Source organism: Oncorhynchus tshawytscha, linkage group LG16 (assembly GCF_018296145.1).
Source record: "Oncorhynchus tshawytscha isolate Ot180627B linkage group LG16, Otsh_v2.0, whole genome shotgun sequence".
Taxonomy (NCBI): domain Eukaryota; kingdom Metazoa; phylum Chordata; class Actinopteri; order Salmoniformes; family Salmonidae; genus Oncorhynchus; species Oncorhynchus tshawytscha.
Window position 1 is genome coordinate 65,404,360 of NC_056444.1, and position 20,873 is coordinate 65,425,232.

A 20,873-nucleotide genomic window follows, 5' to 3' on the forward strand; every position below is an offset into this window, starting at 1 on the left:
CTGCTCTTGGATTTGTTGTGCTTATGCAGATTTCATGAGGGATACGTGCAACATTTCCAACCTGAATGCAAACAATTGTTGAAATAAAATACTCCTTGAACATGTCTTACAATTAGCAAAGTTTGTCATACCAATCTATGTTTCATTTGAACAACAACACCCTCTCAGGCTATATGCTGAGTGAAACCAAGGGTGGTGGGGTGCAGGTCAATCATTAACATCCCATAGTCCTGACCCATACCCTTTATCCATTTCAGATTTAGACGAGTGTGCGAGTGAGTACAACGGTGGCTGTGTCCATGACTGCATCAACATCCCGGGGAACTACAGGTGCACATGCTATGACGGCTTCCGGCTGGCACACGACGGACACAACTGCCTTGGTGAGTGTGTGTGAGTGCTTCCTGGTGTGTGTTTGCTGATGAACAGATGTATGACCTTGTGTCCTTACAGTCATTTTGCTGGATAGCTCAAGGAGAGAACTATACTGAACAAATATATAAACGCAACATGTAAATATTGGTCCCATGTTTCATGAGCTGAAATAAAAGATCCCAGAAATGTTCCATACGCACAAAAAAGCTTATTTCTCTCAAATTTTGTCCACTAATTTGTTTACATCCCTGTTAGTGAGCATTTCTCCTTTGCCAAGATAATCCATCCAACTGACAGATGTGGCATATCAACAAGCTGATTAAACAGCATCATCATTACCCAGGTGCAACTTGTGCTGAGGACAATAAAAGGCCACTCTAAAATGTACAGTTTTGTCACACACCACAATGCTACAGATGTCTCAAGTTTTGAAGGAGCATGCAATTGGCATGCTGGCTGCAGGAATGTCCACCAGAGCTGTTACCAGAATATTGAATGTTAATTTCTCTACCATAAGCCACCCCCAACGTCATTTTAGAGAATTTGGCATTATGTCCAACCGGCCTCACAACCCACAGACCACGTGTAACCATGCCAGCTCAGGACTTCCACATCTGGCTTCTACATCTGCGGAATCGTCTAAGGAATGGGGCCCAACCAGGGCTGCGCCCCTGCCCAGTCATGTTAAATCCATAGATTAGGGCCTAATTTATTTATTTCAAATGACTGTTTTCCTTCTCTGAACTGTAACTCAGTAAAATCTTTGAAACTGTTGCATATCGCATTTATATTTTTGCACACATAAGGTCCCTGAGTAGGAAATGCTTGGTTTCCTTTCAACGGTACATGTGCAAGTCTTAAATATTGAACTTGACATTATTCATGTTGTTGCATGAATGTATCTTCCAGACTGGATGTCTATCATTCCTGAAAAAGGGGCTTTGAGGCTGGGATGATTTATTTGGCATGGCTAATGTGTGACTTTTAGACTACTACCACAGATAGAACAATGAGACAGATATTTCACCGGATGTATAAATGTGAAGCATCCGGTTGGCGTTTCCAGTCACTCCCAAATATGGTGATGAGAGGAAGCCATGTGACCGACGGTGGGAGAAGAAGGAGCAAGATGGATTTTGGTCAGCATTCTGCAAAATTTCTCATCAATAAAACATTTGATCTCCATAGAGTTTTCTGTTTCCAAACTAGACTCTGTAATAAACAGAGTGGATTGCGTTTAGTAGACTTTACCCATTTCCATCGTTTGATTAGGAGAGCAAGGGCCAATTTAGTTGTTGCACACGCGCACTTCACAGGGTAGGCATTCCCTAATGGAAATATGCAAATATGCTAGAATAAGCCAATAGGATCTCACTAGCTTGTGTTTGACTCTGCCCACTTTCTTGCTCGTTCTGCCCACGATGATTCATTTGCTCCCATTAAAAAGACAGGTTCGGGTCTATCTTGGGTTAGTTATAGAAATCTGTTCTACTACTGTAGTTCACGTCTGGTTTCCTGGTCCCACATAGCAGGTAGACTTTGCTCTCACAACTTATTTTTCCCACATGCGAATAAAGCCTCCTGTTTTTTCAACAGGTCAGGGTAGTACTACAACAGTGTGCCATTCATATCAGCCCCATGGAGCACACCTTTAACTTAAAAGGTTACAGAATTAAGGGAAACTCGTTCTTCTCAGGTTCTAAACATAGCCACCCTCCCTTTCCCTCTCCCCCTCTATTCTTCTCTCCCTCTCTCCACAGTCTCCCTCTCCCTTTACCCTCCCTCCCTCCCTCCCTCTACCATCTCCCCTCTCCCTCCTCTCCCTCTCCCACAGTCTCCCTCTCCCTTTACCCTCCCTCCCTCCCTCTACCATCTCCCCTCTCCCTCCTCTCCCTCTCCCACAGGCTCCCTCTCCTTTACCCTCCCTCCCTCCCTCCCTCCCATCTCCCCTCCCCTCCTCTCCCTCTCCCAGCAGTCTCCCTCTCCCTTTACCCTCCCTCCCTCTACCATCTCCCCTCTCCCTCCTCTCCCTCTCCCACAGGCTCCCTCTCCCTTTACCCTCCCTCCCTCCCTCTACCATCTCCCCTCTCCCTCCTCTCCCTCTCCCACAGGCTCCCTCTCCCTTTGACCCTCCCTCCCTCCCTCCCTCTACCATCTCCCCTCTCCCTCCTCTCCCTCTCCCACAGGCTCCCTCTCCCTTTACCCTCCCTCCCTCCCTCCCTCTACCATCTCCCCTCTCCCTCCTCTCCCTCTCCCACAGGCTCCCTCTCCATTCATTTGGAGCACCCTCCCTCCCAGAATCCCTCCTTCTAAACATATCTCCCTCCCCCTCCCTCCCTCCCCCTCTCTCCCTCCTCTCCCTCTCCCACAGGCTCCCTCTCCCTTTACCCTCCCTCCCTCCCTCTACCATCTCCCCTCTCCCTCCTCTCCCTCTCCCACAGGCTCCCTCTCCCTTTACCCTCCCTCCCTCCCTCTACCATCTCCCTCTCCCTCCTCTCCCTCTCCCACAGGCTCCCTCTCCCTTTACCCTCCCTCCCTCCCTCCCTCCCTCCCTCTCCTCCTCCCTCCCTCCCTCCTCTCCCTCCCTCCCTCCCTCCCTCCCTCCCTCCCCCTCCCTCCCTCCCTCCCTCCCTCCCTCCCTCCCTCCCCCTCCCTCTACCATCTCCCCTCTCCCTCCTCTCCCTCTCCCACAGGCTCCCTCTCCCTTTACCCTCCCTCCCTCCCTCTACCATCTCCCCTCTCCCTCCTCTCCCTCTCCCACAGGCTCCCTCTCCCTTTACCCTCCCTCCCTCCCTCCCTCTACCATCTCCCTCTCCCTCCTCTCCCTCTCCCCCCACAGGCTCCCTCTCCCTTTACCCTCCCTCCCTCCCTCTACCATCTCCCCTCTCCCTCCTCTCCCTCTCCCACAGGCTCCCTCTCCCTTTACCCTCCCTCCCTCCCTCTACCATCTCCCCTCTCCCTCCTCTCCCTCTCCCACAGGCTCCCCCTCCCTCCCTTTACCCTCCCTCCCTCTACCATCTCCCCTCTCCCTCCTCTCCCTCTCCCACAGGCTCCCTCTCCCTTTACCCTCCCTCCCTCCCTCTACCATCTCCCCTCTCCCTCCTCTCCCTCTCCCACAGGCTCCCTCTCCTTTACCCTCCCTCCCTCCCTCTACCATCTCCCCTCTCCCTCCTCTCCCTCTCCCACAGGCTCCCTCTCCCTTTACCCTCCCCTCCCTCCCTCTACCATCTCCCCCCTCTCCCTCCTCTCCTCCTCTCCCCTCTCCCACAGGCTCCCTCTCCCTTTACCCTCCCTCCCTCCCTCTACCATCTCCCCTCTCCCTCCTCTCAGTCTCCCACAGGCTCCTTTCCCTTTCCCTTTACCCTCCCTCCCTCTACCATCTCCCCTCTCCCTCCTCTCCCTCTCCCACAGGCTCCCTCTCCCTTTACCCTCCCTCCCTCCCTCTACCATCTCCCCTCTCCCTCCTCTCCCTCTCCCACAGGCTCCCTCTCCCTTTCCCTCCCTCCCTCCCTCTACCATCTCCCCTCTCCCTCCTCTCCCTCTCCCACAGGCTCCCTCTCCCTTTACCCTCCCTCCCTCCCTCTACCATCTCCCCTCTCCCTCCTCTCCCTCTCCCACAGTCTCCCTCTCCCTTTACCCTCCCTCCCTCCCTCTACCATCTCCCCTCTCCCTCCTCTCCGTCTCCCACAGGCTCCCTCTCCTCTCCCTCTCTGCTCCAAAACCTCAAGCCAAACCTGGCTTCTCCTCAGACAGAAACATTGATTTGAACCTCATCATGAAACATTTGAAACGTTTATGTTGTTTGTTGCTGTGTGTTGACCATGAATGAGAATAACTACTCTAATCTGTCATAGACAGGTTATGTGTTGACAGATGTCTCTCTCTCTCTTCTCTGTAAATCATTGTCTCTCTGTATTATTGTCTCTCTGTATTATTATAGAGTGATTATGGGTTGGTGGTGAATTAAATCAGTGTATTCTTTCTAGCATGCTAACATGAACAGTAGATAAACTATTTATCAGCACTTAACCTACAACTTTACTTATCAACATCGCATACCCGCTGTGGGCGTTAAAAGTCAACAACCACTCATGTATGTTTCTCAGGCCCTTAAAGAACTGAAAGTAGCAAAGTGTCTTTCACTCTTTTTCCTCTCTCTCTCTCTCTCTCTCTCTCTCTCTCTCTCTCTCTCTCTCTCTCTCTCTCCTAACTCAAAACAAGTGTACAGTCTGAAGCAGGGCTATTTTCCAAGTCATTTAGCATGGCCTATTTATTTGTGGATCATTTGCTATGCTGTGGATGAGCTCTTCCCTTGCATACAGGTGTGTAACTGGAGTATCTGCGGTTGTAAGCCTGCTGCCTCTTCAGGCCAAGCTTCCATCAATCCCTTTGATATATTTCCCTCTGTCTTATCATCCATGCAATTGTTTCATGTGCAGGCAAACACACGCACAGACAAACACAAACACGCACGCAATCACGTACACAGAGATGTACACACCCTTGCATAAACACACCTTTGCACATACGCACACACACACATAGTTCTCTATTCAATTGTTTATTTGTGTGTGTGTGTTCATGTGAGGATGATTTGTTACGTGTGTATCATCCTATAAATATTCCTGCCACGGTTCTACTTCAGTGTTCTTCACAGATGACCTGTTGGCCAGCAGGCAGAGAAATCACCCAACTGACCTTACTTTTTCTGTTTCCTCTCACTCCCTCCCAGGTCTCTGCAGGTTTTCATGGATTTAGATGTATAAAATGAGTCCTTGTCCTTCTGCATTACACATGGTGTCACTGGTATTAAGCCGTAGTTAGTCCCCCCACAGATGTAAATAACAAGTGGATGAACCATCATTGAATCATTTGAATCGTTTGACCTCCCATAGAGACAGTGCAATAACACGCTCAATGAAACAGATGTAACTTATTTTCCACGCATTCAACGATTAACAAATGTAAAGCATGTAATTAGCTCTGAACTACTTTGAGTGGGTAAGGCATGTTATGGTGCTGAAAAGGTTTCTCGTCTCCGAGCGCCACCTATTATTTCTCAGCAATTACCCTTGGAAAGAAAACCTTACACATCCCCGCTCCAGAATGCTAAGAGATTCATCCTTACCACAGAAACAGGGGAGGAAGAAGCATTGGTGGGGGTTTCATGTTACCTCTCAATTTCCTACAGGTTTAAGTGCTTTTAGACCCCTTCAATAAGATTACTTCTACTGGCCTGTAACTGGAGTGGCTGTGCAGCTGGTGCCCAAAGGAGATCAGACCTAATTGAGGCTCTGGCTAGTGGGTTGGAGAACAGACTGACACCTGGACAAGACAGGACAGATGTATCACTTTAATCAGTGAGTGATTCACCTGAACTGATCCTCCAAAGTTCACATAGAGCCAAGTCCCTTTCGCTCTTACCAACAGAAAAATCGACTGTTTAACACCTGAGGTTGATGATTCACATGCTTGGAATGGCTTTGATTCCCTCACTCCTCTACTCTCCTGTTGCCCTCTCTCACATGGCCGTGGCCCTGGCACAGCCTCTCCTCTCCTTTCCTCTCCTCTCCTGTTGCCCTCTGTCACACGGCCCTGGCCCTCCTCTCCTCTCCTGTTGCCCTCTGTCACACGGCCCTGGCCCTCCTCTCCTCTCCTGTTGCCCTCTCTCGCACGGGCCTAGCCCTCCTCTCCTCTGCTGTTGCCCTTCTGTCATATGGCCCTGGCCCCTCCTCTCCTCTCCTGTTGCCCTCTGTCACATGGCCCTAGCCCCTCCTCTCCTCTCCTGTTGCCCTCTGTCACATGGCCCTAGCCCCTCCTCCTCTCTCTCCTGTTGCCCTTTGTCACATGGCCCTGGCCCCTCCTCTCCTCTCCTGTTGCCCTCTGTCATATGGCCCTGGCCACTCCTCTCCTCTCCTGTTGCCCTCTCTCACACGGTCCTGGCCCCTCCTCTCCTCTCCTGTTGCCCTCTCTCACACGGTCCTGGCCCCTCCTCTCCTCTCCTGTTGCCCTCTGTCACATGGCCCTGGCCCCTCCTCTCCTCTCCTGTTGCCCTCTCTCACATGGCCCTGGCCCCTCCTCTCCTCTCCTGTTGCCCTTTGTCACATGGCCCTGGCCCCTCCTCTCCTCTCCTGTTGCCCTTTGTCACATGGCCCTGGCCCCTCCTCTCCTCTCCTGTTGCCCTTTGTCACATGGCCCTGGCCACTCCTCTACTCTCCTGTTGCCCTCTGTCACACGGGCCTAGCCCTCCTCTCCTCTCCTGTTGCCCTCTGTCACATGGCCCTGGCCCCTCCTCTCCTGTTGCCCTCTCTCACACGGGCCTAGCCCTCCTCTCCTCTCTTGTTGCCCTCTGTCAGACGGCCCTAGCCCCTCCTCTCCTCTCCTCTCCTCTCCTCTCCTCTCCTCTCCTCTCCTCTCCCTCTCCTCTCCTCTCCTCTCCTCTCCTCTCCTCTCCTCTCCTCCCTCTCCTCTCCTCTCCTCTCCTCTCCTCTCCTGTTGCCATCTCTCACACGGTCCTGGTCTCTGTCAGCAGGGGTTGCTGTGTCTGCTAGTCAGGCCAGGGGCCAGGTTGGGCTAGGCAGGAGTCGCCAACGAGACGTTCTTCTGGCCCCCACCGACCGGCCAGCACCACATGACTCCTGGTAATTGGCTCTAGCAGTGTTAATAATGTTGGGCGGCAGTGGCAGGCGGCAGAGCCCTACACACCTCACAAAGACATCAGGAAGTCAGGAATTCAGGTGGAAGCAATGTGATGTCACAGCACAGTGAATCTGTGCATATGGAGTAAGATGTCTCTGTGGGTCGCTGTATAATTTACCTCATGGTACGCTCTGTAGTCACTGATGTCTCGAGATCTCTACGACGAGGCACACTGTAGTGAAGAAGTGAAGCGGAAACAATGTAATTATATTCTTTATGAGCGAAATCACTTTTTTTAAAGGCCTTTACTGAATTACCACCACAAGTGCATAATGGGAGAGAAGGACTTTTTATGCTCTTAAAAAGTAGCCTATAGGAGAATTATTTTTTTCTTTGAATTCAATTCAAAACACACATTCGCATAAGAATCAAAAGCAAATGCATGATGTCCAGTATTCCCCACTAAGGTACAAATGTCCCCACATTGATGAGCTATGTGGTTTCTTTTACATGGTTCTCTAGAACCCCGTTGGTACGGTCCATTGGAATTGCTCAAGTAGGGATATGTGGTGCCAAAAACTGTATCATTAACATCTGTACAAGTACCCCCTGATGGATTTATAGCTACCAAACCACAAATCACATCTTTACTAACCTTTGGCCCCGGAAGAAAACCCTGTCTGTCTGTGTTCTCTGGAAGGAGAAGCACTGCATGGCCGCCCCTGTTCCTAACCTTCCACCACTTCCTCTCCATATCTCTCTCTCTAAATTCAATTCAAGGGGCTTTATTGGCATGGGAAACATATGTTTACATTGCCAAAGCAATTGAAATGGATCAACAAATGTGAAATAAATAATAAAAAGTGAATAGCAAATATTACACTCACACAAGTTCCAAAAGAATATAGACATTTCAAATGTCATATAATGTCTATATACAGTGTTTTAACGATGTGCAAATAACGTTTATTTTTTATTTTTTAAATAAATCAACAGAAATATGGGTTGTATTTACAAGGGTGTTTGTTCTTCACTGGGTCAACAGGTCTCAAATCTTGCTGCTGTTATTGCACACTGTGGTATTTCACCCAATAGATATGGGAGTTTATCAAAATTGGGTTTGTTTTCAAATTCATTGTGGCTCTGTGTAATCTTGGGGAAATATGTGTCTCTAATATGGTCATACATTTGGCAGGAGGTTAGGGAGTGCAGCTCAGTTTCCACCTCATTTTGTGGGCAGTGTGCACATAGCCTGTCTTCTCTTGAGAGCCAGGTCTGCCTACGGCAACCTTTTTTAATCTCTCTCTCTCTCTCCCCCCCTCTCTCTTGCTCTCTCTCTCTCTCTCTCTCTGCTCTCTCTCCTCTCTCTCTCTCTCTCTCTCTCTCTCTCTCTCTCTCTCTCTCTCTCTCTCTCTCTCTCTCTCTCTCTCTCACTCTCTCTCGCTATGCGGCTGCATTTGCTTTGTTCTGTTGTCTCTCCCTGCTTCGTTGGACACTGTGTTTCCTCTGGTTCTTCTTCAACACCATATGCAGCCATACACAGCTCCTCTTTCTGACCTAGGGTCAACTCCTCACTGATGTAACACTGAAACCCAAACTCTTTCTGACCTAGGGTCAACTCCTCACTGATGTAACATTGAAACCCAAACTCTTTCTGACCTAGGGTCAACTCCTCACTGATGTAACACTGAAACGCAAACTCTTTCTGACCTAGGGTCAACTCCTCACTGATGTAACACTGAAACCCAAACTCTTTCTGACCTAGGGTCAACTCCTCACTGATGTAACACTGAAACCCAAACTCTTTCTGACCTAGGGTCAACTCCTCACTGATGTAACACTGAAACCCAAACTCTTTCTGACCTAGGGTCAACTCCTCACTGATGTAACACTGAAACCCAAACTCTTTCTGACCTAGGGTCAACTCCTCACTGATGTAACACTGAAACCCAAACTCTTTCTGACCTAGGGTCAACTCCTCACTGATGTAACACTGAAACCCAAACTCTTTCTGACCTAGGGTCAACTCCTCAATGATGTAACACTGAAACCCAAACTCTTTCTGACCTAGGGTCAACTCCTCACTGATGTAACACTGAAACCCAAACTCTTTCTGACCTAGGGTCAACTCCTCAATGATGTAACACTGAAACCCAAACTCTTTCTGACCTAGGGTCAACTCCTCACTGATGTAACACTGAAACCCACCTACCTCTTTCACTGAAACCCAAACTCTTTCTGACCTGACCTAGGGTCAACTCCTCAATGATGTAACACTGAAACCCAAACTCTTTCTGACCTAGGGTCAACTCCTCACTGATGTAACACTGAAAACCAAACTCTTTCTGACTAGGGTCAACTCCTCACTGATGTAACACTGAAAACCAAACTCTTTCTGACCTAGGGTCAACTCCTCACTGATGTAACACTGAAACCCAAACTCTTTCTGACCTAGGGTCAACTCCTCACTGATGTAACACTGAAACCCAAACTCTTTCTGACCTAGGGTCAACTCCTCAATGATGTAACACTGAAACCCAAACTCTTTCTGACCTAGGGTCAACTCCTCAATGATGTAACACTGAAACCCAAACTCTTTCTGACCTAGGGTCAACTCCTCAATGATGTAACACTTGATTATCCTCAGTCATCTTCTGTCAATGAAGAGCATGAACTACTGTATAGTCAAAGTATTCACTGTTCTTCTGTTTCAACCTCAAACCAAAGTTGTCTGCATGAAATGTCCTTATTCTCTCATGTGATAATACCATTCCCATGGCAACAGCCCTCTGACTAAGTGTTTTCTCCCCAATCTATTGTGACAGCTTTGAGTGATCGCTTGGTTGAGCCTGTACCTCTAATCCCCAGGGATCTTGTTCTAAGGCTGGCTAATCAAACTGCCAGGATTCAGCCTGATGTATTATTGACCAGGGGGCTGATGGGAAAGTCCAGTCATCAGAGAGCCTCACGTTGATTCACTCCATCCTCACTCTTTGAAGCACGCATCCTTTGATGCATCAGTTTTAAGTGCTTTTGTTACACTTTAAATGGTAGTGTAACATGACTAGATTTTGACAGATAGTGTTTTATTCTCTTCTGGACATAAGTAGATTACTTTACCCTCACTGTTCCCCTATGGTCATCATGTGGGTCAGTCTGTTGGCTATCTGAGAGGGAGCCCAGATAATGATGCATTGGTTAATCCCTCTACTCTTCTAGCATGGCCAAGAGGAAAGGCTATCACTCCTCTGGTTTGATTCAGGGGAAATCACAAAGTCTAGGCTCTTAGTAATAAACCTCCCCTCCACCATCTTTCCATTGCAGATGCAGATACCCAGAGCTATCTAGTCGGGTACCCTCCCAGTGCAATCAATTTGCTGTTGTTGTGACACACACAGATAAGGTTTGGGCATGGAGGCTTTCCACAGTCCAGGAGGTGGAGATGGAGGGTGGAGTGATGAGTTGCAAGGGAGGAGGAGGATTTGGGTTTGGTGTATCAGCTGGCTCCCGAAGAGGATATCAACACTCTCTTTCCCTCAGGATTGTTCGGCCCCATTCACCATGACATGAACAATTCCATCTGAGCCGACTGGCAGGGGAAAGTCAAGCCTGGGATTGGTCTTTAGGGATGTAAGCACCCAGAAGACAGCCAGCCGTCAGGCTGCACACGGGGCCTCTTGTCTTCTTGGCACCAGCCTGTTCACCCCAAACACACATCCCGGGGTTTGTTTTTAAAATACTTCCAGACTTCTTTTGGAGGAACTGAGGAATACCATTTGGTATGACCAAAGCTCATTTTTCATTTATGGGATAACTGAGTGAGGCAGTGGGAGTTCAGGCTCTCTGTGTATATTTACCAAAAATCGTTACCTGAGCGACGAGCGCATCGTTGGAGGCTGGGTTTCAATCAAAGCAGTATTAGCTTTGTTTATATCGTGTTAGTATGACAACAAGCTGTTCCACTGAATTCAAATCTAAATACAGCCTAAGCAAAGCCTTGTTTGTTTTTGTGTGTTGTGGTCACGCTAGTCAGGGTTTAAATCCTCCTGAGTAAAAGTGACCTGAACAGACAACACTACACATTGGCTTAACCTAAGGAAGTGCATTGATTAAGCAACACAACGTATCTCTAGTCTAGTAGCACTCCCACTGCTCTGAGTTCAGTTTCTCACCCACACAGCTAACCGACAGAGAGCATGCGTGGCCTCAGGCAACACATCAACTTGTGCATCCTCCTGCTGACAAGTGCCTGATTAGTGCTGTGTGTTTGTTTACACGTGGCCAGTGTCTGTGTGCACTGAGTGCTCCTCTCAGAGCGTCTCGGCTCGGTTCAAACCTGGCGCCGTGGTCACCGTTCAGTGAAGAGGGTGGAAAGAGTCATGTCATTGAACTCCAGCAGCAATGGAGAGGAACGAGGAAATCCTCTAATCCTGTTTAAAAGAGAAAGGATCTTGTTTTAATTTGGGACTATGCTCCTCCCTCCCTCCCTCCCTCCCATCTACCGATGCTCAGCGAAGCCAAAGGGATGTTTATCCTCATAATGTCTCCTTCACCTACCAGAGCAGCTCAGACAGCATGCCTTCAGACTGGCCCTTACTGCTGCCTTATTAGGTAGCGTGTGTTTCTTAAACCCCTGTAAATGAAAAGCACAAATAGGGTGAATGGCCGGCCTCAGTCTCACCTCCTCATTTCTCTGGGATGTCTGCTCTGGTCTGGACCACAAAGACTTCTGTCTGTCTGCCTGTGTCTGCCTGCCAGCCTGCCTGCCTGCCTTCCTGTCTGTCTGTCTGCCGGTTGTGTCTGTTGAAACACAAATCTTGGTCAGCACTGAGGAGGAGATACACATAGTTTTCTATTTTTCTCCTCAAAACTCTGCTGCTGGGTCAGCAATAAATGCCCAGAGAGTCACTGAACCCTTTTAGAAAAAAGACAAACGCGTCTCCAAAATACGTCTTGAGGAGGTTCTGTAACTCAATCGCCATGTTTACACGGCTCCGAAGCTCAGCACAAGGCCAAATGTTATATATACAGTCAAGGCTATCTGAGAAACCAGCGGACATGGCCTCCGCAAACACAACCAATCTCTTAATCTTCCCATTTCCCCCTCTCCTCCTCGCAGCGAATCGAGGGATAGAATGGAGAGATGTCTAATTTTTCTGAACTGAGGCAGCCCTTTTGACTTCATTAAGACGTTATTCCATCCTCTACAGATATTTTTTTTGTTAACGTTTTAAATCCAAATAAATGAGCACTTCTCCTGGCCATGCCAGAATCCCTTTCCACTTGGAAATATTTGCTTTGGATGCCAGCCTTGCCCAGCACAAAACACGGGCAATTATTGGAGCTATTTTAACAGGAGAGATCTACTGACATGTGATGCCTCATTTGAAGGGATGAAGGAATCAGGAAATTAAGCTATCATTAATGCACTGGGGGTTTGGAAAGATATTTCCTTTTTGAGGCTGACTGCGTATTTGGTGTGCATTTTTGCATGTCTCATGAGTGTATTTCTGTGTGTGTTTGTGTGTGTGTGTGTGTGTATGTGTGTGCGCTCTCGTGTACACTCATACTTGTGTGTGAGCCCACTTGTGTTGGTGTGTGTATTTGGGCATATGTTTCATGGGGGTTGGTGTTTGGCTTTACAGTTTATCTGCAAAGGTGCAGCTGCAGGTTCCTTGCAGCTAAACTGATAGGTGTCACCGCTGCCACTCTCCCTCTCTCACTGTGGAGAAAGACTCTGGCAAGTCAAAGCCAAAGCAGCTGCACTGAGGCTGGGGTGGATTGCAGCTCTGCTTAAATGGAGCACATTACTCCAGCACGAAATGACTCCAACTTATTTAACCTTCATAGACCCTCCAGTCTGTCCTTATAACACTAAGTGTATTTAGCATCTCTTTTCAAGGATGCAGGGACAGACACGTCACCTGGATGGCAGTTGTGCTCAGGTTTTCCCAGTGGGCCTGAGTGACATGATGACATTGTTTTGAGAGGAGGGAGGCATCAGTGCTGATGGAGTGTGAGAACAGAGGACTAGACTTGTGGTTAGGAGGGTCACATGCCACTAACCCACTTAGCTGCCCCAGAGGTTTCTGTCTAGTCAGGTTCCACTTTGACATCACTCAGGAGTTTGAGGTGTATGTGTGTGTTTGTGTGTGTGTGTGTGTGTGTCTATGCATGTGTGTGTGAAAGAGAGGAGGACAGAGTGAAGTTTAATTTCTAACTATGCTGGGCTGAGAATCCCCCAGAAAGGAAACTTCATCCAGAGGCCTTCTCAGACTGGAAAAATAGGCAGAAAATGAGTTTCACATGACAGTTTATTAAAAAAAGCCTTGTGTATACAGCAGATTATTGATGTGTCGAGCATGGGGATGGATAGGGTTCCAGGAACAGAGCACAGGTCTCTAGGGGAGGAGGAGGCCTAGAGTCAAGGCACTGTCACGTAAAGGGGATGCTGGGCTGGCTAGTAACATTACTAATATCTAATGACGGAGAGAGGTCTTTCCTTGGGAAAGAGGTCTTCTGACCTCAATGGGACTTCCTGGTTAAATAAAGGTTAAATAAAAATATACTGTATGTAATATTGTATGACACTGTGCAAGACCTTCCGTTTTATAAGATTAGTGGATGGCCCCAGAGGTCCCTAATTTGATACTGTTTGAGTATTTATTCCGCACCATAAAATGGTGGCTTGAAGCTAAAAATATAAAAGAGCTTACACCAGGTTGCACTTTGGTCCAATACCCCATGTAGTGACCTGTGAGCTCGGACATTTTTAACAAGTTGTTAGTGAATAGATGTTGTCCTGTTACCACTGATTGGGTGTAGTCTCAGAACACTTCTAGTAATATCTTGTAGAGAGTAAGAGGCACAATGAAGTCTCAGTGGGATTAAATGCTATGTCAGCACCTACTGTGTTAGAACCTACTCATTAGTCTAAGGCACTATGCCCTGTGGCAAAGCATAGCCCCCGGAGATACCTCTGTACAGACTGCTGCTGTGTGCTGCACTTCAGTAGGCTTCAAGTGGCTCACCTTCCTCTCCTCCCCTCTCTACCCCCTCCTCCCTCTCCCCTCCCTCTCCCCTCCCTCACCTTCCCCTCCCTTTCTTCTCCCTCTTTTCTCTCCCTCTCCCCTCTCCTCCCACCTCCCTCCCCTCTCTCGTGGCATTCCTTCATTGGAGGGGCTGACAGAGGCTCGTCATCGACAGGTATTCTGCCCCAGGTGGATCAGGTTACCACAGTTGCCAGGGGAGTGTGCTGCTCAGGCTTAGTGCTGCACAGTTGGAGGCTTTCAAACTGTGAGCCCTCCGCTCCGTCTTCTGCCACGCAAGATAACTGTGAACTGAGACATCAACTCTTCAGATGCCTTTAGACAACCCCCTCCTGGTTTCTCTTGACCATGTCTCATATCTCCCCTCATGTTGTGACCTCTGCAGTCTACACTGCTGAAACCACTAAACCACTCCCCTGGTGCAATTGCATTAATATGCATGTTATTTTGCTCATCATTTTCCAGAAATTATAATGAACAACTGTGTTCTCCTGTGTCAACGCTTCCATGACAATAATCTTTCATTTTGTTATGTCGCTGTTACAGTATATTATCATATCTAGTTTAATTCAGTAAAATCTAACTGACTGGGTGCAAAAAAGTAACTGCAGAGTAGATCCCTTACTCCAATTGACCATACTGGTTTATCTCCTTCTCCTCCTTCCTGGACCCATTTGTTTTCTATGATTGTAATGATTGTTCACTTCCTGTTTCATTGCAGATGTGGATGAGTGTTCAGAGGGGAATGGTGGATGTCAGCAGATCTGTGTCAACATGATGGGCAGTTACGAGTGCCGCTGCAGAGAAGGATTCTTTCTGAGCGACAACCAGCACACCTGCATCCAAAGGCCTAAAGGTTAGCCTTGCATCCTCAACACGCACACACACGCATACACACATACATACACACACACACACACAAGCATTCCAGCGAAGGGACTGCTCCAGATTTATGGTGCAGGAGAAGATACCAATACGAGCTCATTAGTCCTGCTCTCTGACCTGAAGGTACCTAGTAAACTGCTGGGGTCATGACCTCATTATGGTCCCATTCAGGGGAAGTATCATTTACACTTCAGATGGTGCATTTTCATTGAGCCTTGTTTAAGCTTTACTACAAGTGAAAGGCTGTATTCTGCATCTCAAATTGCACCCTATTCCCTATATAGTGTACTTCTTTTGATCAGGGCCCATAGGGCCCATAGAACTCTGGTCAAAAGTAGTGCACTATATAGGGAATAGGGTGCCATTTCAGACACATCACTACTGTAGCAATACTGCTGGCCTGCAGGTATGTCTTCTGTGACTGATCTGATATGATAGGGAATCAAACCGGGTCTTTGACAGCAGGATCCGCCCTAACAGGCCTGCCCTGCAGCAAAGGTGAACAAAGGTAACAGTATAAGTGCTTAGAAAACACCTGAGCTGTGAGGAAAGCTGTGTGTTGTTATTTTCTGTCCTTTTCAAATGAGACTGATCTTATCTGGCAGTCTGACAGCTTTTTTGAAACATGACTGCCAGTGGTATGAATGGCCTTGGGGTGGCTAAGAGAAAATAAACTATTAAATGTGTAGCCAGGAGCAGGAACAAGACTTGTTTATGGAGAATTCCTGTGGGATTGGGATGGATGTGTCAGAGAATGGAAGGTGGGGAGCCAATCTTATCATAGTCATACATAGACATACCTGTAGAGGAAGAAAAATAATGACTCCCAATAACTTGACTGATAAGTACATTATCATGCTTTTAGTTTGGGTAGCATGTAAATTCATTAGTAACAAGATTATTTCCACTGAATCATCCACCTGAATAAGGAAACCCCAAGGTCTCTTTCACAAGGGAAACCTTGAATGCTGTTTTACTCTATTGTTCAGTACCACTAAAACAGAAAAAAACTAGCCTCTATGATTTGAGTACGACAGTCCTTGAGGTCTCAGGGAAGGTGAAGTCACAGTGAGGCAGATTATCTACACCTGCAGCTGTTGTCTGCTCTCTGTTAGCTCTTTGTATGCTCTCTGTCTGCCCCCAGTCTGCTCTTTGTTTGCTCCCAGTCTGCTCTCTGTCTGATATCTGTCTGCTCTCTGTCTGCTCCCAGTCTGCTCTCTGTCTGCCCCCAGTCTGCTCTCTGTCTGATCTCTGTCTGCTCTCTGTCTGCTCCCAGTCTGCTCTCTGTCTGCTCCCAGTCTGCCCCCAGTCTGCTCTCTGTCTACTCTCTGTCTGCTCCCAGTCTGCTCTCTGTCAGCTCTTTGTCTGCTCTCTGTCTGCTCCCAGTCTGCTCTCTGTTTGCTCCCAGTCTGCTCTCTGTCTGCTCCCAGTCTGCTCTCTGTCAGCTCTTTGTCTGCTCTCTGTCTGCTCCTGTCTGCTCTCTGTCTGATATCTCTCTGCTCTCTGTCTGCTCCCAGTCTGCTCTCTGTTTGCTCCCAGTCTGCTCTCTGTCTGATATCTGTCTGCTCTCTGTCTGCTCCCAGTCTGCTCTCTGTCTGCTCCCAGTCTGCTCTCTGTCTGATCTCTGTCTGCTCTCTGTCTGCTCCCAGTCTGCTCTCTGTCTGCTCTCTGTCTGCTCCCAGTCTGCTCTCTGTCTGCTCTTTGTCTGCTCTCTGTCTGCTCCCAGTCTGCTCTCTGTCTGATATCTGTCTGCTCTCTGTCTGCTCCCAGTCTGCTCTCTGTCTGCTCCCAGTCTGCTCTCTGTCTGATATCTGTCTGTTCTCTGTCTGCTCCCAGTCTGCTCTCTGTCTGCTCCCAGTCTGCTCTCTGTCTGATATCTGTCTGCTCTCTGTCTGCTCCCAGTCTGCTCTCTATCTGCTCCCAGTCTGCTCTTTGTCTGATCTCTGTCTGCTCTCTGTCTGCTCCCAGTGTGCTCTCTGTCTCATCCCAGTCTGCTCCCAGTCTGCTCCCAGTCTGCTCTCTGTCTGCTCTCTGTCTGCTCCCAGTCTGCTCTCTGTCAGCTCCCAGTCTGCTCTCTGTCTGCTCCCAGTCTGCTCTCTGTCTGATATCTGTCTGCTCTCTGTCTGCTCCCAGTTGGCTCTATGTCTGCTCCCAGTCTGCTCTCTGTCTGATATCTGTCTGTTCTCTGTCTGCTCCCAGTCTGCTCTCTGTCTGCTCCCAGTCTGCTCTCTGTATCCACTCTGTCTGCTCCCAGTCTGCTCTCTGTCTGCTCCCAGTCTGCTCTCTGTCTGCTCCCAGTCTGCTCTCTGTCTGCTCTCTGTCTGCTCCCAGTCTGCTCTCTGTCTGCTCCCAGTCTGCTCTCTGTCTGCTCTCCATCTGCTCCCAGTCTGCTCTCTGTCTGCTCCCAGTCTTCTCTCTGTCTGCTCTCTGTCTGCTCTCTGTCTGCTCCCAGTCTGCTCTCTGTCTGCTCCCAGTCTGCTCTCTGTCTGATCTCTGTCTGCTCTCTGTCTGCTCCCAGTCTGCTCTCTGTCTGCTCCCAGTCTGCCCCCAGTCTGCTCTCTGTCTACTCTCTGTCTGCTCCCAGTCTGCTCTCTGTCAGCTCTTTGTCTGCTCTCTGTCTGCTCCCAGTCTGCTCTCTGTCTGATATCTGTCTGCTCTCTGTCTGCTCCCAGTCTGCTCTCTGTTTGCTCCCAGTCTGCTCTCTGTCTGATATCTGTCTGCTCTCTGTCTGCTCCCAGTCTGCTCTCTGTCAGCTCTTTGTCTGCTCTCTGTCTGCTCCCAGTCTGCTCTCTGTCTGATATCTCTCTGCTCTCTGTCTGCTCCCAGTCTGCTCTCTGTTTGCTCCCAGTCTGCTCTCTGTCTGATATCTGTCTGCTCTCTGTCTGCTCCCAGTCTGCTCTCTGTCTGCTCCCAGTCTGCTCTCTGTCTGATCTCTGTCTGCTCTCTGTCTGCTCCCAGTCTGCTCTCTGTCTGCTCCCAGTCTGCTCTCTGTCTGCTCCCAGTCTGCCCCCAGTCTGCTCTCTGTCTACTCTCTGTCTGCTCCCAGTCTGCTCTCTGTCAGCTCTTTGTCTGCTCTCTGTCTGCTCCCAGTCTGCTCTCTGTTTGCTCCCAGTCTGCTCTCTGTCTGCTCCCAGTCTGCTCTCTGTCAGCTCTTTGTCTGCTCTCTGTCTGCTCCCTGTCTGCTCTCTGTCTGATATCTCTCTGCTCTCTGTCTGCTCCCAGTCTGCTCTCTGTTTGCTCCCAGTCTGCTCTCTGTCTGATATCTGTCTGCTCTCTGTCTGCTCCCAGTCTGCTCTCTGTCTGCTCCCAGTCTGCTCTCTGTCTGATCTCTGTCTGCTCTCTGTCTGCTCCCAGTCTGCTCTCTGTCTGCTCCCAGTCTGCTCTCTGTCTGATATCTGTCTGCTCTCTGTCTGCTCCCAGTCTGCTCTCTATCTGCTCCCAGTCTGCTCTCTGTCTGATCTCTGTCTGCTCTCTGTCTGCTCCCAGTGTGCTCTCTGTCTCATCCCAGTCTGCTCCCAGTCTGCTCCCAGTCTGCTCTCTGTCTGCTCTCTGTCTGCTCCCAGTCTGCTCTCTGTCAGCTCCCAGTCTGCTCTCTGTCTGCTCCCAGTCTGCTCTCTGTCTGATATCTGTCTGCTCTCTGTCTGCTCCCAGTTGGCTCTATGTCTGCTCCCAGTCTGCTCTCTGTCTGATATCTGTCTGTTCTCTGTCTGCTCCCAGTCTGCTCTCTGTCTGCTCTCTGTCTGCTCCCAGTCTGCTCTCTGTCTGCTCCCAGTCTGCTCTCTGTCTGCTCTCAGTCTGCTCTCTGTCTGCTCTCAGTCTGCTCCCAGTCTGCTCCCAGTCTGCTCCCAGTCTGCTCTCTGTCTGCTCTCTGTCTGCTCTCCATCTGCTCCCAGTCTGCTCTCTGTCTGCCCCCAGTCTTCTCTCTGTCTGCTCTCTGTCTGCTCTCTGTCTGCTCCCAGTCTGCTCTCTGTCTGCTCCCAGTCTGCTCTCTGTCTGATCTCTGTCTGCTCTCTGTCTGCTCCCAGTCTGCTCTCTGTCTGCTCCCAGTCTGCCCCCAGTCTGCTCTCTGTCTACTCTCTGTCTGCTCCCAGTCTGCTCTCTGTCAGCTCTTTGTCTGCTCTCTGTCTGCTCCCAGTCTGCTCTCTATCTGATATCTGTCTGCTCTCTGTCTGCTCCCAGTCTGCTCTCTGTTTGCTCCCAGTCTGCTCTCTGTCTGATATCTGTCTGCTCTCTGTCTGCTCCCAGTCTGCTCTCTGTCTGCTCCCAGTCTGCTCTCTGTCTGATCTCTGTCTGCTCTCTGTCTGCTCCCAGTCTGCTCTCTGTCTGCTCTCTGTCTGCTCCCAGTCTGCTCCCTGTCAGTCTCTTTGTCTGCTCTCTGTCTGCTCCCAGTCTGCTCTCTGTCTGATATCTGTCTGCTCTCTGTCTGCTCCCAGTCTGCTCTCTGTCTGATATCTGTCTGCTCTCTGTCTGCTCCCAGTCTGTCTCTATCTGCTCCCAGTCTGCTCTCTGTCTGACCTCTGTCTGCTCTCTGTCTGCTCCCAGTCTGCTCTCTGTCTCATCCCAGTCTGCTGTCTGCTCCCAGTCTGCTCTCTGTCTGCTCTCTGTCTGCTCCCAGTCTGCTCTCTGTCTGCTCCCAGTCTGCTCTCTGTCTGCTCCCAGTCTGCTCTCTGTCTGATATCTGTCTGCTCACTGTCTGCTCCCAGTTGGCTCTATGTCTGCTCCCAGTCTGCTCTCTGTCTGATATCTGTCTGTTCTCTGTCTGCTCCCAGTCTGCTCTCTGTCTGCTCCCAGTCTGCTCTCTGTATCCTCTCTGTCTGCTCCCAGTCTGCTCTCGGTCTGCTCCCAGTCTGCTCTCTGTCTGCTCCCAGTCTGCTCTCTGTCTGCTCCCAGTCTGCTCTCTGTCTGCTCTCTGTCTGCTCCCAGTCTGCTCTCTGTCTGAACCCAGTCTGCTCTCTGTCTGCTCCCAGTCTGCTCTCTGTCTGCTCTCAGTCTGCTCCCAGTCTGCTCCCAGTCTGCTCCCAGTCTGCTCCCAGTCTGCTCTCTGTCTGCTCTCTGTCTGCTCTCCATCTGCTCCCAGTCTGCTCTCTGTCTGCCCCCAGTCTTCTCTCTGTCTGCTCTCTGTCTGCTCTCTGTCTGCTCTCTGTCTGCCCCCAGTCTTCTCTCTGTCTGCTCCCAGTCTGTTCTCTGTCTGCTCTCTGTCTGCTCTCTGTCTGCTCTCTGTCTGCTCTCTGTCTGCTCTGTGTCTGCTCTCTGTCTGCCCCCAGTCTGTCCTCTGTCTGCTCCTAGACTGCGCTCTGTCTGCTCCCAGTCTGCTCTCTGTCTGCTCTCTGTCTGAACCCAGTCTGCTCTCTGTCTGCTCCCAGTCTGCTCTCTGTCTGCCCCCAGTCTGCTCTCTGTCTGCTCTTTGTCTGCTCTCTGTGAGCTCTTTGTCTGCTCTCTGTCTGCTCTCTGTCTGCTCCCAGTCTGCTCTCTGTCTGTTCTCTGTCTGCTCTCTGTCTGCTCCCAGTCTGCTCTCTGTCGGATCTCTGTCTGCTCCCAGTCTGCTCTCTGTCTGCTCCCAGTCTGCTCTCTGTCTGCTCCCAGTCTGCTCTCTGTCTGCTCCCAGTCTGCTCTCTGTCAGCTCTTTGTCTGCTCTCTGTCTGCTCTCTGTCTGCACCCAGTCTGCTCTCTGTCTGATCTCTGTCTGCTCTCTGTCTGATCTCTATCTGCTCTCTGTCTGATCTCTGTCTGCTCTCTGTCTGATCTCTGTCTGATCTCTGTCTGCTCTCTGTCTGTTCCCAGTCTGCTCTCTGTCTGATCTCTGTCTGCTCTCTGTCTGATCTCTGTCTGCTCTCTGTCTGCACCCAGTCTGTTCTCTGTCTGCTCCCAGTCTGGTCTCTGTCGGATCTCTGTCTGCTTCTAGTCTGCTCTCTGTCAGCTCACAGT

General features: G+C 49.7%; 1 protein-coding gene across 5 annotated transcripts in view; it reads left to right on the forward strand.

Moving 5' to 3' along the window:
* LOC112216121 (signal peptide, CUB and EGF-like domain-containing protein 3) overlaps nt 1-20,873 on the forward strand; it is a 122,480-nt gene that overhangs the window by 36,950 nt on the left and 64,657 nt on the right. For all 5 annotated transcript variants that reach the window (XM_024375845.2, XM_024375844.2, XM_024375847.2 and 2 more), the window contains exons 3-4: nt 258-383; nt 14,785-14,919. In XM_024375845.2, the coding sequence (XP_024231613.2) occupies nt 258-383; nt 14,785-14,919 (261 nt within the window). The remainder of the gene's footprint in view (nt 1-257; nt 384-14,784; nt 14,920-20,873) is intronic.